Below are 16264 nucleotides of genomic sequence, written 5' to 3' on the forward strand. Positions count from 1 at the left end.
TTCCTTGTAACCAAAAGTCAGGTTACACTATATAGAGACGATTTGCATTCCCATTGTTCCTATTGACAGAATTTCTGACATTAGGCTTTTTTTTTTTTTTTTTTTTGAGATGGAGTCTCTCTCTGTCGCCCAGGCTGGAATGCAGTGATGCAATCTTGGCTCACTGCAACCTCTGCCTCCTGGGTTCAAGCGATTCTCCTGCCTCAGCCTCCCGAATAGCTGGGATTACAGGCACCTGCCACCATGCCTAGCTGATTTTTGTATTTTTAGTAGAGACAGGGTTTCACCATGTTGGCCAGGCTGATCTCGAACTCCTGACCTCAGGTGATTTGCCCGCCTTGGCCCAAAGTGCTGGGATTACAGGCATGAACCACCGCACCTGGCCCACTCAACTAATTTTTGTGTTTTTGGTAGAGACGGGGTTTCACCATGTTGGCCTGGCTGGCCTCAAACTCCTGACCTCAAGTGATCTGTCTGCCTTGGCACGGACTCCCAAAGTGCTAGGATTACAGATGTGAGCCACCGCGCCTGGCCAGGGCTTTTGTTTAAGATAGATAGGATCTCTGACATTAGAATCATAAAGGGTTTAAGAACTGCTTAAGCAGATCCTGAATTCCAGCTGAACAGCTGATGCCAACCAGTTTAAAAATCCCCAGAGAGGAACGGAATCAATATCATCTCCCTGTCCCATGGCTTCACCCTGCACTCTGATCAATCTCTACACTTTGGCCTACTCCCAAACCCTTAAAAACCCTAGCTCCACATTCCTTGGGGAAATGGATTTGAGGTTTCCTCCCATCTCCTCATCTGGCAGCCCTACAATTAAACCTCTTTCTCTGCTACAACCTGGTGTCTTGGCATATTAACTTGTCACATATTGGGCGAAGGGCCCTATTATGGTTACACTATTTGCTTTAAGTGGATGTTTTGCTGGTACATAATTTTATAACATTGTGCATTGATCATTTGAAAAATATTGGTTCATTGAGTTATGTAGATCTTTCAAATGTTGGCACATTTAATTATACAATATAAAAAATTCATTAACATAATCACCAATTTATCAGAATGGTCTTTATGTATCTGGAAATTATTAAAATTGTAGTAGACAAACATTTTTCAAAATTTTAGTTTTCACTTGAAAGCCTGAATTTATCAGTGGCAACAAATATTGTCAGTTATCTTCCTTGAAGTGTGAAGGAAACCAGACTCTGTCACCCCAAAATATTCCTATTTGACATGAATATTATTTTGAGCTGAAGGCAATTAAGCAGCAGCAAAGGCAGGAAACACTCTCTCTACCTTCCTCCTTTTCTGTTTAAAGGCAGGATACAACTTCCTTTACTGGAGGCAACTCTACCATCTTACTAGCCCAGAGATGGCACCAGAGGAATCTGCACACAAACCTTACTTCATTACTTTCTTTCCATATATTTTCCTTCCCCAAGATTCGCAACCCTGGAAGACTAAAACTGCTTTCCTTTGTCCTGTCATTTCTCTATAAGTTTATTGTATTTTGTTAAAGATGCTATATAAGCCAGAGTTTTACCTTCTTTGAATTACTCATTTCTAGGTATTGCTATGTTATATGCTCCATACATTTTAATAAACTTGCTTGTTTTTTTTCACAGGGGACCCGGCCAAGAACTTAGAAGGGTAAGAGAAAAATATTTTTTTCTTTCCTTACAACTGAAAGACTCACTGTTCATTTTCAAGAAAACTACTGTTTATCGCTTTCAACTAAAAATGGTGTTCCATGAAAAAAAGTGGTTGGTTCAGCTCTCTCTTTTCTTTTTTTGAGACGGAGTCTCACTCTGTCGCCCAGGCTGGAGTGCAGTGGCGTGATCTAGGCTCACTGCAAGCTCCACCTCCCAGGTTCACGCCATTCTCCTGCCTCAGCCTCCAGAATCGCTGGGACTACAGGCGCCCGCCACCATGGTAGAGACGGGTTTTGCACCGTGTTAACTACGATGGTATTGATCTCCTGACCTTGTGATCCCCCCGCCTTGGCCTCCCAAAGTGCTGGCATTACAGGCATGAGCCACTGTGTCAGGCCGGTTCAGCTTTCAAGTTAAACAATGATACAAATGCTTTTCCTTGAGAAACCATCTTATCTCAGTTATGCCTCAGGAATTTTTTCTTTTTCTTTTTTTTTTTTTTGAGACGGAGTTTCGCTCTTGTTGCCCAGGTTGAAGTGCAATGGCACGATCTCAGCTCACTGCAACCTCCGCCTCCCGGGTTCAAGTGATTCTCCTGCCTCAGCCTCCCAAGTAGCTGGGATTACAGGCATGTGCCACCACGCCCTGCTAATTTTGCATTTTTAGTAGAGATGGGGTTTCACCACGTTGGCCAGGCTGGTTTCGAACCCCTGACCTCAGGTGATCTGCCCGCCTCAGCCTCCCAAAGTGCTGGGATTATAGGCCTGAGCCACCACACCCGGCCAAAAAAAAAGCCTCAGGATTTAAGAGTTTATACTTTATGAGGTTGTACTTTATGAGTACTTCCCATTTTGTCACAAAAAAATATTTTTTAAAAAGTGCACTCAAAGACTGAGATTTAATAAAATTAAGAATTCTTACTGCTTCATCAAGGATATTCTTAAGTGAAACTGACTTAAAAAAAATTGAGTGTATTGTTCCAGGATAAACTATGAGATTCAAAGAAGTTGTTCAATACATTATTTCATCACCACTTGTGTTTCTTGTCAAGATTTATGTAAAAGAAGATCTTCAAGAATTAGTTGGTGCTGACACTGGATGGATATAAGCAAAGCAACAAGTCCACCTACATGAATAATTATGTCCATTTTAAAGGAATTATAATTCTGCAGATGACATAGTAACTCAGTCTTTATGTTTGCAACTAAATTTCTTTCTTTTTTTTGAGACAGTCTTGCTCTGTTGTCCAGGCTGGAGTGCCATGGCACCATCTCAGCTCACTGTAACCTCTGCCTCCCAGGTTCAAGTGATTCTCCAGCCTCAGCCTCCCGAATAGCTGGGATTACAGGCATGTACCACCATGCCCAGCTAATTTTTTTTTGTATTTTTAGTAGAGACAGGGTTTCACCATATTGGCCAGGTTGGTCTCAAACTCCTGATCTCAAGTTATCCGCCTGCCTTGGCCTCCCAAAATACAGGGATTACAGGCATGAGCCACCTTGCCTGGCCTGCAACTAAATGTCTAATTTGGTGAGTTATTGCATCTTTGGAAAGTAGCACTCCCATGAGTTCTTTTACTGATTATCATCTAGCAGGCATTCATTAGTCTTTTAGCTATTGCATGTCCTTCTCCAATGAATGAAATATAATAATTTCATGTGTAAGATGCTTCAGTAGGTTTTTCATTTTTACTTTGAAAATGGTAATGCAAAAGCTTTGGCTTTTATAAAGCATATCATCTCTATGTTGAAAATATTAAATTCCCTTTCTTTTAAATTCTGACTGGTCTGAAAATGATGCCTCAACTTGATTGGCACCATAATAGTATTTGAAAATGTTCTGTTGAATGACATAAAATAAGGCAAGTGATTAACATCTCTAATGCCAAGGGAAAGAAAGAAGCTTTTGTCATACTTTCCTTTGTTATTTATAGTTTCAACCAGATTTCTCCCTTTCCCTGAGTCAGTGAATTCTGATACTGATGTCAGCTTCATCTTTTTCAGCATCTTTACATGGGAAGGTTAGAAAGCGAATCTTCTAGTATCCCCTTTTTAAGCCAATGGAAGAGCCTAAAATTAAAAAACTATACATAAAACAAAATTTACTTTTAAGATAAAATATTAAATTCCTTTTTTTTTTTGGAGACAGAGTCTTGCTCTGTCACCCAGGCTGGAGTACAGTGGTGCGATCTTGGCTCACTGCAACCTTCGCCTCCTAGGTTCAAGCAATTCTCCTGCCTCAGCCTCCCAAGTAGTTGGGACTACAGGTGTGCCACCATGCCCGGCTAAATTTTTTGTATTTTTTTTTTTTTTGAGATGGAGTCTTGCTCTGTCGCCCACGCTGGAGTGCAGTGGTGAAATCTCGGCTCACTGCAACCTCCGCCTCCCGGGTCCCAGCAATTCTCCTGCCTCAGCCTCCTGAGTAGCTGGGATTACGGGCGCACGCCACCATGCCCGGCTAATTTCTGTATTTTTTTAGTAGAGTCATAGGTTGGCCAGGCTGGTCTTGATCTCCTGACCTTGTGGTCTGCGCACCTTGGCCTCCCAAAGTGCTGTGATTACAGGTGTGAGCCACCGTGCCCGTCCGAATATTTTGTATTTTTAGTAGAGACGGGGTTTCACCATGTTAGCCAGGTTGGTCTGGAACTCCTGAGCTCAGACAATCTGCCCGCCTTGGCCTCCCAAAGTGCTAGAATTATAGGCATAAACCACCGCGCCTGTACGACAAAATATTAAATTCTAGGCAGGGCGTGGTGGCTCACACCTGTAATCCCAGCACTTTGAGTGGCTGAGGCGGGCAGATCACGAGGTCAGGAGACCGAGGCCATCCTGGCCAACGTGGTGAAACCACATCTCTACTAAAAATACAAAAAATTAGCCGGGTGTGGTGGCACGCACCTGTAATCCCAGCTACTCGGGAGGCTGAGGCAGGAGAACTGCTTGAACCTGGGAGGCGGAGGTTGCAGTGGGCCGAGATCACACCACTGCACTCCATCCTGGGCAACAGAGTGAGACACCATCTCAAAAAATAATAATAAAATAAAAAAATTAAATTCTAAAAGAGTATCCCTTTCTGGCTGGGCGCAGTGGCTCGCGCTTGTAATCCCAGCACTTTGGGAGGCTGAGGTGGGCGGATCACCTGAGGTCAGGAGTTCGAGACCAGCTTGGCCAAAATGGTGAAACTCTGTGTTTACTAAAAATACAAAAATTAGCCGGGCATGGTGGCGGGCGCCTGTAATCCCAGCTACTCGGGAGGCTGAGGCAGGAGAATTGCTTGAACCCAGGGGGAGGAGGCTGCAGTGAACCCAGATCGTGCCACTGCATTCCAGTCTGGGTGATAGAGCAAGACTCTGAAAAAAAAAATTAAATGAATAAATGAGTATCCCTTTTAGATAAAGTTTAAATATTTTAAAATGTTCTCAATATATTAAAAAATATTCTTGCGAGACAAGCCAACAAATTGAACTTTTTTCTTATGTTCCCATATAGGTATTAGAACAACTTCAGGATTTCAAAAAAACTCATTTATTAGGTGACGAGGTTACAGAGATTAGAGGAGGTATAACCGAAGATAGCTTGTAAGTGTAGCTGTAGCTGGTGGGCCGGTTGAGGTTCTGGACTTCGCGGTGCAAAATAATTTTGAAGTCCAAAGTAAAAGCAAGCAAAAGAGTTTATTGCTTGTAATAAGTACACCCTTACAGCTGATCAGAGCGGGCTGCTCAAAGGTGAGACAGCATGCACTGACACTGGGGAAACTCCCTTTGTAGGAGTCTCACAGGATCATTCATGAAGCGGGGAGAACGGGTGCTGCTATTAAGCATGTTCTCTGGTTTTCTGGCGCCATGTGCGCTGTGGTTGTATATGCTAGTACATACATTGCATGTCTTATTAGTATCTTAAATCTTCACCCAGGAGTGGTTTTTTTTTTTTTTTTTTTTTTTTTACTATTATAATGAGTATAATTCAGCCCAACGACACTGATCATGGGTTTCTGCGCTTGTGAGAGTTTGGGGATTTTCCCTTCTGCTCTCGTACCTCTTTGCTGCAAAATTTTCTAACCAGGAGCCTCGGATGTGGTTTGTACACTATGGGCTGGTTTGTTCTATTTATTTAGCAAGTTTGTTCCCCTTGAAGAGAGGCTATCACCACCTACCTAACCTACCTCCTAGAAACACACTAGGAGTACTGAGGGCAAATTGCATTAATCTCTGAAAACGCACGTATTTATGCCCTAAACCTACTACCTTAGAAAATTCTAGAAAACACAAGGATACATTTTACCAGCTAGTCAATCGTCATCTAGCCTCTTGAAAACTCTGTACACTTCCAACAGAATGAGGGTAAAAACGGCAAATAACACGTAAGAAACGTTATCAATATTGTTTTGACTTTGTGAATTCCCTAGAAGGGTCTCAGCGACCCTGAGGTCACCAGACCACATTTCCAGAGCCATTGTACCAGACTCTGTTCTAGATAAAAGCTGGAGCAATCGGAATGAATAAAATACTCTCTCTATGGGGAGCTGTTTACTTAGTGGCAACTGCGACCTGTTCTAAAGTGGAACAGAACCGAGCGCTGTGAGAGGGTGGGACGTGGAGACCTATCCTTGCCCGCCGGGCCAGGGGAGTGGGCTCCAGAAGGATGACCTTTCAACTGCGACCTGCTGAGGAGGAGTCGGCAAGGGTGGCCGCCGACCACTTCTCTTTCCCGCCCACCTCTCCAAATCCCAGAAGAGGAGCGGACGGGAAGCGACAGTGGCCGTGAGTCCCCGACACGCGACGGGCTCTCAACCTGGCACGCCGAATCCTCAGGACAGCCCCGCTATCACGCAACTACTCGGGTGTCCCAAGAGTCGCCAGGGCCGGAGCCGCGCGCGGCGCCGGGGACCCGCGTGAAACCGCCTGTGGGAAGCGGGCGGGTGGCGCGCGGTCCGGGGACAGTGAGAGGCGGCGGACGGCGCGGGGACGTCCCGAAAAAGGCGCAGCCAGGAAGACGCAACTCCTGACGCGGTCTCGGGCTATGCGGAGGCGGCTAGTGGGAAAGGGGGACTCTGGGAGACAGTGCCTAACAGGGCCAGGCCCCCGACGGCTTCCTCAGGAGGACTCCGGGGGATTCCGGAACCGCTGCCCCGTCGCGAGAAAGGAGGTTTACTTACGCGCGCAATCTCGAGCGAGCGGCCTTTTCCACCCCCGCGGTCTCTTGCGCCCTCTGGTGGCCTCTCGCGAGAACGACGCTGAACTTGTTCAGGTGGGACGCCAATAAAGATTTCTTATTCAAAAAACAGGAAGTGCCTACGGAGGCCGGGTCGGCAGCGGCGGCCGGGCATGAAGCCGGGCGGCTACGGGATCGCGGGCGGCGGCGGCATCGCGGGCGGCGGCGGCGATGAGCGACATAGTGGAGAAGACGCTGACGGCGCTGCCGGGACTCTTTCTGCAGAACCAGCCCGGTGGTGGGCCCGCGGCCGCCAAGGCGTCCTTCTCCTCGAGGCTGGGCAGCCTTGTCCGCGGCATCACAGCCCTCACCTCCAAGCACGTAGGTGCCCGCCGGCCAGGGAGCTCAGGGACATCGGAGTGAGGCCCCCGCGCCAGGAGGCCCTGGCCGGGCGGCGAGACTCCAGGGCCTCTGGGGTTAGCCCTCCGGCGGGGCTCAGGGGCTGCTGTGTCGGTTCGTCCTTTCGTCTGCCTGGAAGCTTCACTTTCCTGCTGGGACTGACAGCAGGGAAGCCGAGTTTCCACAGTTAGTTCTGACACTGACTCTTTGATCTGGGGCACATCTCTGTAACCTCTGAGCCTCCATGTGTTTTCTCAACGTTGTGGTGGAAAAGTACTGATACATAATTCATAGGTTTTTTGTTTGTTTGTTTTGAGGATTGGGTGAGATGTCAAGCGTGTGAAAATACCTAGTGCGATGGAAGTGTCAGACATTATTTACCTTCCACAAAGTTTTTTTTCCCTACTCAGTTTCCTTCTCTCCCCCGGTGCCTTCAACTGAACAACAGTTCAGATGTCGCATACCTGAAGAGATCCTGTGAGCCTCTTGTTGAATATCTTTGGGGAGCTTGAGGTTCTTGGGTTACAACAACGTGTTGGGCAAAGAAAAAGCACAGTTCTCTCAAAATGTAAAATTTGCTAAGTCTCTGCCTCAAGTGGGCTTTGAAAATGAGCAGTTATAAAAATTCTTAAGCTTTTAAAATTTTTAAATTTTTATTGACGGAGTCTCTCTCTGTTGCCCAGGCTGGAGTGCAATGGTGCGATCTCGATCTCGGCTCGCTGGAGCCTTAAGGTTTTAAAAATTTTAATTTTTTTTTTTTTGAGACGGAGTCTCGCTCTGTCGCGCAGGCTGGAGTGCAGTGGCGCGATCTGGGCTCACTACAAGCTCCGCCTTCCGGGTTCACGCCATTCTCCTGCCTCAGCTTCCCGAGTAGCTGGGACTACAAGTGCCCGCCACTGCCTGGCTAATTTTTTGTACTTTTCGTAGAGACGGGGTTTCACCGTGTTAGCGAGGATGGTCTGCATCTCCTGACCTCGCGATCCGCCCCCCTTGGCGTCCCAAAGTGTTGGGATTACATGCGTGAGCTACCCTGCCCGGCCTTAAAATTTTTTAAATTTTTAATGACGGAGTCTCGCTGTGTCGCCCAGGCTGGAGTGCGATGGTGCGATCTTGGCTCACTGGAGCGTCTGCCTCCCGGGTTCAAGCGATTCTCCTGCCTCAGCCTCCCAAGTAGCTGGGATTATAGGCGTACGCCACTACGGCTGGCTAATTTTTGTATTTTTAGTAGAGACAGGAGGATTTCACCATGTTGGGCAGGCTGGTCTTGAACTGACCTCAAGTGCTCGCCCGCTTCGGCCTCCCAAAGTGCTGGGATTACAGGCATGAGCCACCGCGCCGGGCCCCCACAGGCGCTCGATGGTTGCACGGATTGTGTAGTATACCGATTCACAGCTACAAGGAGTTTATATCTTAAAAAGAGCACGTGTTAATGTCATTATTTGTTCAACAGATGTTTATGGAACAAGGTTATGTGTTAGACACGGGAAAATAGAATTAAACACATTCCCTTTTCCCAAGGAATTAGTCATTCGTTTTGGGCTTAAGACAAGTATAAGCATGACTACAATGCAATGTAAGTGCTAAAAGAGAAGGAAAGACAGAAAAGAAAGTGCTCTGAAGGTTTAAAAAAAATAATTTTTTGGCAGCTCTAATAAGTTGATGCTATCCGGAGAGAACCTGCTTCACATTCCAGAATCATTACTTGTGGGCTTGTCTTGTTTTGTTTTGTTTTTGAGATGGAGTCTCACTCTGTCGCCCAGGCTGGAATGCAGTGGTGCAATCTTGGCTCACTGCAACCTCTGCTTCCTGGGTTCAAGTGATTCTTCTGCCTCACCCTCCCTGGTAGCTGGGATTACAGGCACACGTCACCATACCCGGCTAATTTTTATATTTTTAGTAGAGACAGGGTTTCGCCATGTTGGCCAGGCTGGTCTTGAACTCCTGACCTCAGGTAATCCACCCGCCTTGGCCTTGGCCTCCCAAAGTGCTGGGATTACAGGCGTGAGCCACCACGCCTGACCATTTGTGGCCTTAATAATGTTGTTTTTCTTAAGGTTTTTGTCCTTTGCTAATTTTTAAGGGATCCTCAATAAAATTTTTTAAAAAGTTATTTTTGGTCTTAAATAGCAGTTTGAAACTGTAGATAGGCATCCACGTGTATCAGTACGTCACTAGTGGCTTTTGAATAGCCATCTGATGAACATGTAATTCAGTGTGTAATTTAAGGTAGCATGATATTAGCCAAAAAAAAATGGGGCCAATTTTTTAAGTGCTTAGGGAGATAACATACAATGCAGACAGTAGGAGTGACCACATTGGTATGTGTCTGAGATAGGAAGTTATGGAAAGGATTTGGGGAATGAGGAAAAGACAGGGAAGAAGAATGTAGTTTAAGGGAAAAAGACCTATTTCTGTTTCTGCTTTCTTACCCTGTTTCTTAATTCCATGAAGACTTTTTACTTCTAAGGGGAAGATGTGAGATGAGACTCTTTTCTTGGGCCAATACATGGAGAATTTCTACTCTCTCTCCACCTTTAATTCTTTTTTTTTTTTTTTTAGATGGAGTCTTGCTCTGTTGCCCAGGCTGGAGTGCAGTGGTACGATCTCGGCTCACTGCAACATTCACCTCCCGGGTTCAAGCGATTCTCCTGCCCCTGCCTCAGCCTCTCGAGTATCTGGGATTACAGGACGCCCAGCTAATGTTTGTATTTTTAGTAGGGATGGGGTTTTGCCATGTTGGCCAGGCTGGTCTCAAACTGCTGACCTCAAGTGATTCACTCGCCTTGGCCTCCCAAAGTGCTGGGATTACAGGCATGAGCTGCTGTGCCCGGCTTCCACCTTTAGTTTTAAAAAAAAACATTTTCTGCTATTCTACCATTAAGGGGAAGTAACTGAGTAAAGAAAAGAGGAAGGATGGGTTAGCCTGGAAATATTTATTCTCTCCAGGGATGGTTCTGAGGTTTGGAGAAATGCCTTTAGATAGATCGTAAGCACATAATATTTGTAACTCTCCTTTAAAATAATGTTTCTTTTAAATTAAAAGTATTGTAAATTATATTTTTCCCTTTAGATAAATGCTGTTACAGTTTTAAAAGACAGTTAATCAAGCATTTAAATATTTTCACTTTCTCAGGAAGAAGAAAAATTAATCCAGCAGGAACTGAGTAGTCTGAAAGCGACTGTTTCTGCTCCTACTACAACACTGGTAGGTTTGCATAGTCAGTGCCAACACACTTGAATTTGAAATCTAGTCTACTGTGGACTCAATAGTGGCATCTAACTGATGATCGGTTGCTAAAATTTGATTTATCATAGTCAAAATGAATTATAGATGGTAGCAACTCAGATGTTAACTTTAGCCTTTTATTGTTGACTGGTTTGTACCAGAACAAGATTTGCCTACGTGAAGTCAGGGCTAATGTGATGATGATTACATAAATGTGGAGATACTCTTGGGACCCTAGTGCTGATCTGATGTTTTTAATGTTATGCATTTGGAAAAGGTTGGGATTTCAACATGATATTTTCAGACCTGAATTAATATATTGTAGGTATATCTAATTTTATTATTTAAGACCTAGTTGTTTTTAAAGTTTGTTCTACATAATTTGATTTTTCAAACAATATTCAGCAACTATTTAATGAATGGTCATTCATTATTATGCAGGCCACCGTGGGGCTGTCCCAGCATAGCTAGATTAAAACTCAGTTTGATTTTTTTTTTTTTTTTTTGAGACGGAGTCTCGCTCTGTTGCCCAAGCTGGAGTGCAGTGGCGTGGCGTGATCTCAGCTCACTGCAACCTCTGCCTCCTGGATTCAACCGATTCTCCTGCCTCAGCCTCCTGAGTAACTGGGACTACAGGTGCCCGCCACCATGCCTGGCTAATTTTTGTATTTTTAGTAGAGTTGGGGTTTTCATCATGTTGACCAGGCTAGTCTCGAACTCCTGACCTCAAGCGATCCACCCACCTCAGCCTCCTAAATCAAAGTACTAGGATTACAAGTGTGAGCCACCGTGCCTGGCCTGATTTTTTTTTAAATGAGATTTTGTTTCAAGCAACATATCTTCAGCAAATATTTGGTGAGTGTCTTCAGTATACAAGCCACTGTGGGAATGTTTTCCCTCTCTGCCAGTAAAAATATCAGGACGATCATTTTGCATAAGCACATGATTGTGAATTTGAATAACACTTGTAAAGTCTGAGAGAATGAATATATTTTCTTCTGTGGTCATAATAATAGTATGTGGCAAATAAAACTGAAAACATAATCTGATATATCCGTGTGTATATATGTATATGTATGTTTGTGTGTATACATGTATGTGTGTCTGTGGCTATGGATAGAATAATTATGCTTCATAGTACTAGATAGAAACGTTAAACAGAAATGGTTTTTGTTTGTTAGATTTCCATTTTTTATGATTGGCATCAGTATATAATTTTTCTTGTTCCAAGGCAGAAACCTGAAGTTGGGCAGAACTAAGATAAATAGGTAGAAATTAGGAAGGCAGAGTTTGAAAGGAAGGTTTTATAACACTATGGCCATCCAACTCTGTGTATATCTTTACAGAGTAGTCTGTCCCAGAGCTGTTCATGTAAAGGTTGGCTGTCAGAGAAATTGTAAAGAGAATTCTTGCATTGGGGAATGCACTTTCATCTCTAAAAATAAATGCATGAGATGTAATCTCACTTAGATAAAGTTCATAATGACTTTTGAAAAACTCTGAGATAAAATGTTACAAATCTAGGGTTGAAACTTAATGGCTTAAATGAACCCTTTAACTCCTAATTAATGTAGAAGTCTGAAGAGGGACTTCCAGTATTTTTTGTTTATCTTTTGTTTGTTTTCTCAGTATTTTGTAGCTTTTTTGGGGGCGGCAGGGGGGGAGGATGGAGTCTTGCTCTGTTGCCTAGGCTGGAGTGCAACTGCGTGATCTTGGCTCACTGCAACCTCTGCCTCTCGGGTTCAAGCGATTCTCCTGCCTCAGCCTCCCAAGTAGCTGGGATTAATTGCAGGCGCAGGTCCCCACGCCTGGCTAATTTTTGTATTTTTTTAATAGAGATGGGGTTTCACCATGTTGGTCAGGCTGGTCTCGAACTCCTGACCTCAGGTGATCTGCCCTCCTTGGCCTCCCAAAGTGCTGGGATTACAGGAGTGAGTCACTGTGCCCAGCTAGTGTTTTGTAGTCTTAATTAATGTGTTAATGAATTAACTTTTATTGCTTTAAGCACAAGTGACCTGAGTTAAATCTCATTCCCTTAAGATTTTCCTATGGTTTCTCTTTAAATTCTTTATATTTACATTAAACATTATTATCCTTGCTTTCAAATATTCATTTTTACTGTTTCCTAAGCATTTTGTGATTTAATAATCCTGTAATATGCTAACTCTAGTTAATTTTGACATATTAAAATAGTCTATGTGGCCGGGTGTGGTGGCTCACACCTGTAATCCCGGCAATTTGTGGGGCTGAGGTGGGTGGATCATTTGAGGTCAAGAGTTTGAGACCAGCCTGGCCAACATGGTGAAACCCCATCTCTACTAAATATACAAAAATTAGCTGGGCTTGGTGGCGTGCGCCTGTGGTCCTGGCTACTCGAGAGGCTGAAGCATGAGAATCGCTTGAACGTGGTAGGTGGAGGCTGCGGTGAGCCGAGATCTTGCCACTGTACTCCAGCCTGGGTGACAGAGCGAGACTCTGTCTCAAAAAAAAAAAAAAAAAAGTCTATGAGCTTTTAGTTATTTCGAAACACATTTTATTTATATATTTTACTTCTGATTAAGATTTTCCATAAATATTGAGAATGCAAATATCTTAGTGATAAAACAAATTTTTTAGCATCTCTTAAAAATTTTTGGCTTGCATTGAAGATATTAAAAGACCCCATTAGAAAACTAAATATTATTACAATAGCCATGCCATTAATGAAATCATGCCCCTCAGTTTATAATTGTGAGTTATTAAAAAAGAGTGCCTATAAAGCAAACTGTTCCATATTGTACTTAGCACAATAATTCTGAAGAAAATCTAGGTGCAATTTGGTTTTCCAATGTGAAAAATATTTTTGTTACAGAAATTATTACCAACTTGTGGGAATTTTATGGATGTTTTCATTTGACAAAGTCTACTAAAATTATGTGCTGTATTTTAGAAGCCAAGTAAAATGACCATGATGAAATCTTGTGTGAAGACCCCATGTATCACATTATAACCAAATTTTTCACTAGGGACACATAGAAACAGCTACAGTTGATTTATTTTATAGTAGTGCCACTAACAAAATAGTAAAATAATTTTACTAAAAGTAATACTGTTGGTAAGTAAGATCGGGAGCAATTTTTATTTATAAAGTCTGATATTGGGTGATTAATTTGTAATATATATGTTATTTCTTCAGCGCCAGGATTAAAGGATTCTCCTTTTAAATTATGAGAACATAGTTAAAACAATCTAAATATTCTGTTTATTTATACAGCTACTGGATATTTTGCTTTTCAGAAAATGATGAAGGAATGTATGGTGAGACTTATATATTGTGAAATGCTTGGATATGATGCTTCCTTTGGCTATATTCATGCAATCAAGTTAGCCCAACAAGGAAACCTCTTAGAAAAAAGAGTAGGTATGTATGTGTTTTAAGACTTTGATGCTTTCATGTTGTCCTTGAAGTTCCATCTATTATACAAAATGAATGATGGCAGGTATATAGTATGTGTTTAGAACACTGTATTATAATTTCTAAAACTTTAAAAGATCACACTTCAGAAAGTCAAAGCCATTTATAGGAAATCAGTTTTCCTGATTCATAGCATTTTGGAGTTAAAGAGAAGACTAAAAATTACTTGCTCTTGTGATGGTGGTTAGATGACTATATATGTCAGAACTCATTGAACCATACACTTAAATATTTTTTGTATATAAATTATATGTCTATAAAGCTGACTTTTTTGTATATAAATTATATGTCTATAAAGAGCTCTTTTTTTTGTTGTTGTTGAGACAGAGTCTCTCTGTGTTGCCCAGGCTAGAGTGCAGTGGCGGGATCTCTGCTCACTGCAACCTCTGCCTCCAGGTTCAAGTGATCCTCCTATCTCAGCCCCCTGAGTAGCTGGGACTAAGCTGTGTGCCACCATGCCTGGCTAATTTTTGTGTTTTGTTTTTGTAGAGATGGGGTTTCACTATGTTGCATAGGCTGGTCTTGAACTCCTGGGCTCAAGTGATCCACACGCCTTGGCCTCCCAAAGCGCTGGGATTACAGGTGTGAACCACTGCGCCTGGTCAATAGAGCTGATATTAAGAAGTCTTTTTAACCTTATTAGTTTAATGGTCAGAAATGCTTCTTTATAGAATAAAACTGAAATTTATTAAAGTAATTTTAAATATCTTGTTCTTAGCTTCTCAAATGTTAGCTATAAGGATTAGCAGTGTCTTAAAAAATTTTCTCTCTATAGTCAACCTTTAGGGCTGTTAGGAAAAATTCTTTTAAGCAATTAAATATTCTATTCATAAATGTTCAACTTTATATCAGAATTTCAAGAAGGAAGTATTTTAGAATAGTAAAGGTTAGAACACGTTCTTTATTCAGAGAAGTTGATAATGTCATGTCGTTAAGGACTAGCATTATTCATAAGTTATATTGCTCTGTGCTATCAGATGGCGGGGTGGAGGTGACAGATGTCTTGGTAAACATTCTGAGACTGAGTGCACACAATATTCCACTTGTGGAACCCCACTCCGCCCAAAACACACTTAGATCTTTTAAACTTGTTATATTCTTTCCTCCAAGTAGAATGTCCTTTAGCATTCTCTTTCTCTCTTTCCATATTCCAAATCAAATTTTATTTCTCCTGTGATCACTCAGGTGGCTCCTACCATCTGTTACCTTTTGTTATCTTTTCATATATTAATGTCTTAGCTCCTGAACTAATTTTAAGATCCCTAAAGGCAGGAATTTTTTTTTCGAGGCTTCAAATTAGTTTTTATTAGTAATTTGCTTTTCTTAAAACTTTGATTTTTCTTAAATATTATACAAATATGGAATGTAAGCTCTTCCAGTCATATTCACGATTTTCAGTTGTCATCCCAAACCTTGAAAATTCACCTGTCAGAATTTTCATATGTTAAAGTCTTTCTAATGGTGTTGCTCTTTTTAGCTTCTGAAAGACTGTATTTGTAGTTTTTTTCTCTTCTTTGGTTTGGTTTTGATCAAAGAAGGAAAACATCAAAAAGGAAATTTCAACCATTGTTGAGCATTTTGAGAAAAGTCAAAACCAACTTCATCCTTTTCGTTTCTAAGGAAAAATGTGTTAGATGTGAATACATTTGGAAATGTTTATAATTCAGTCATAACAAGAGTCAGTGATGGCAGATTTTAGGCAAAAGTCTGGTATTTCTTTGCCTCCCTCCCATCTTATCTTTTCATCTCATTTCTTTTACTTTTCTGCTTCTCAATTTCTTTGCTTTCTAATCTTTCCCTTCAACTTTGGGCCATTTTCTCTTATTCCCTTTACATATTAGCTTACAGCAGTTGAGATAACATTGATACTCTTCTTAGAGGTATCTATTTTGTTAAAGACTCTGGAAGACAGATCCAAATAAATTAGCCTTCAATAGTGAAATTTTGTCTTGAGTAGGAAAAATATTTATGAACGGAAAGTCTTCTTAGGGATTGTCTGTTTATAAAATTTATTCAGTATTCATGGAATTGATAAGATGAGTGCCCACTGTATGCCAGATACTGCAGTTAAACTTACAGATGAATAACTTACATTGCTTATTCATACTTACAGATGAATAACTTACATTTTGAGGATCCCTGCAATGACAAGGGAAAGGACCGAAACAAACAGAAATTAATAGTTACAGTACAGGCCAGGTACAGTGGCTCATGCGTGTAATCCCAGCACTTTGGGAGGCTGAGGCAGGTGGATTGTTTGAGCTCAGAAGTTGGAGACCAGCCAGGGCAACATAGTGAAATCCCATCTCTACAAAAAATACAAAAATTAGCTAGGCATGGTGGTGTGCACCTGTAGTCCCAGCTACTTGGGAGGTTG

At 42.3% G+C, this 16264-nt stretch overlaps 1 protein-coding gene and 1 long non-coding RNA gene across 6 annotated transcripts in view; one reads left to right on the plus strand and one right to left on the minus strand.

Annotated features, from left to right (window-relative positions):
- The window catches only part of LOC109023397 (uncharacterized), a 39030-nt gene extending 32142 nt beyond the window's left edge, over positions 1 to 6888 (minus strand). Inside the window, exon 1 of the long non-coding RNA XR_008671791.1 lies at positions 6813 to 6888. This is a non-coding gene — a long non-coding RNA (uncharacterized lncRNA). The remainder of the gene's footprint in view (positions 1 to 6812) is intronic.
- Positions 6339 to 16264, plus strand: part of AP4E1 (adaptor related protein complex 4 subunit epsilon 1) — a 97770-nt gene continuing 87844 nt past the window's right edge. The window contains exons 1-3 of one of the 5 annotated variants that reach the window (XM_055362998.2): positions 6339 to 6904; positions 10341 to 10412; positions 13710 to 13833. In XM_055362998.2, the coding sequence (XP_055218973.2) occupies positions 6677 to 6904; positions 10341 to 10412; positions 13710 to 13833 (424 nt within the window). In that variant the 5' untranslated portion in view covers positions 6339 to 6676. Of the gene's footprint in view, positions 7190 to 9766; positions 9909 to 10340; positions 10413 to 10947; positions 11289 to 13686; positions 13834 to 16264 lie in introns of those variants that run through there. The other 4 variants (XM_019011353.4, XM_055362999.2, XM_055363000.2 and 1 more) reach the window with 4 other exon arrangements.

This window comes from Gorilla gorilla, chromosome 16 (assembly GCF_029281585.2).
Source record: "Gorilla gorilla gorilla isolate KB3781 chromosome 16, NHGRI_mGorGor1-v2.1_pri, whole genome shotgun sequence".
NCBI lineage: Eukaryota > Metazoa > Chordata > Mammalia > Primates > Hominidae > Gorilla > Gorilla gorilla.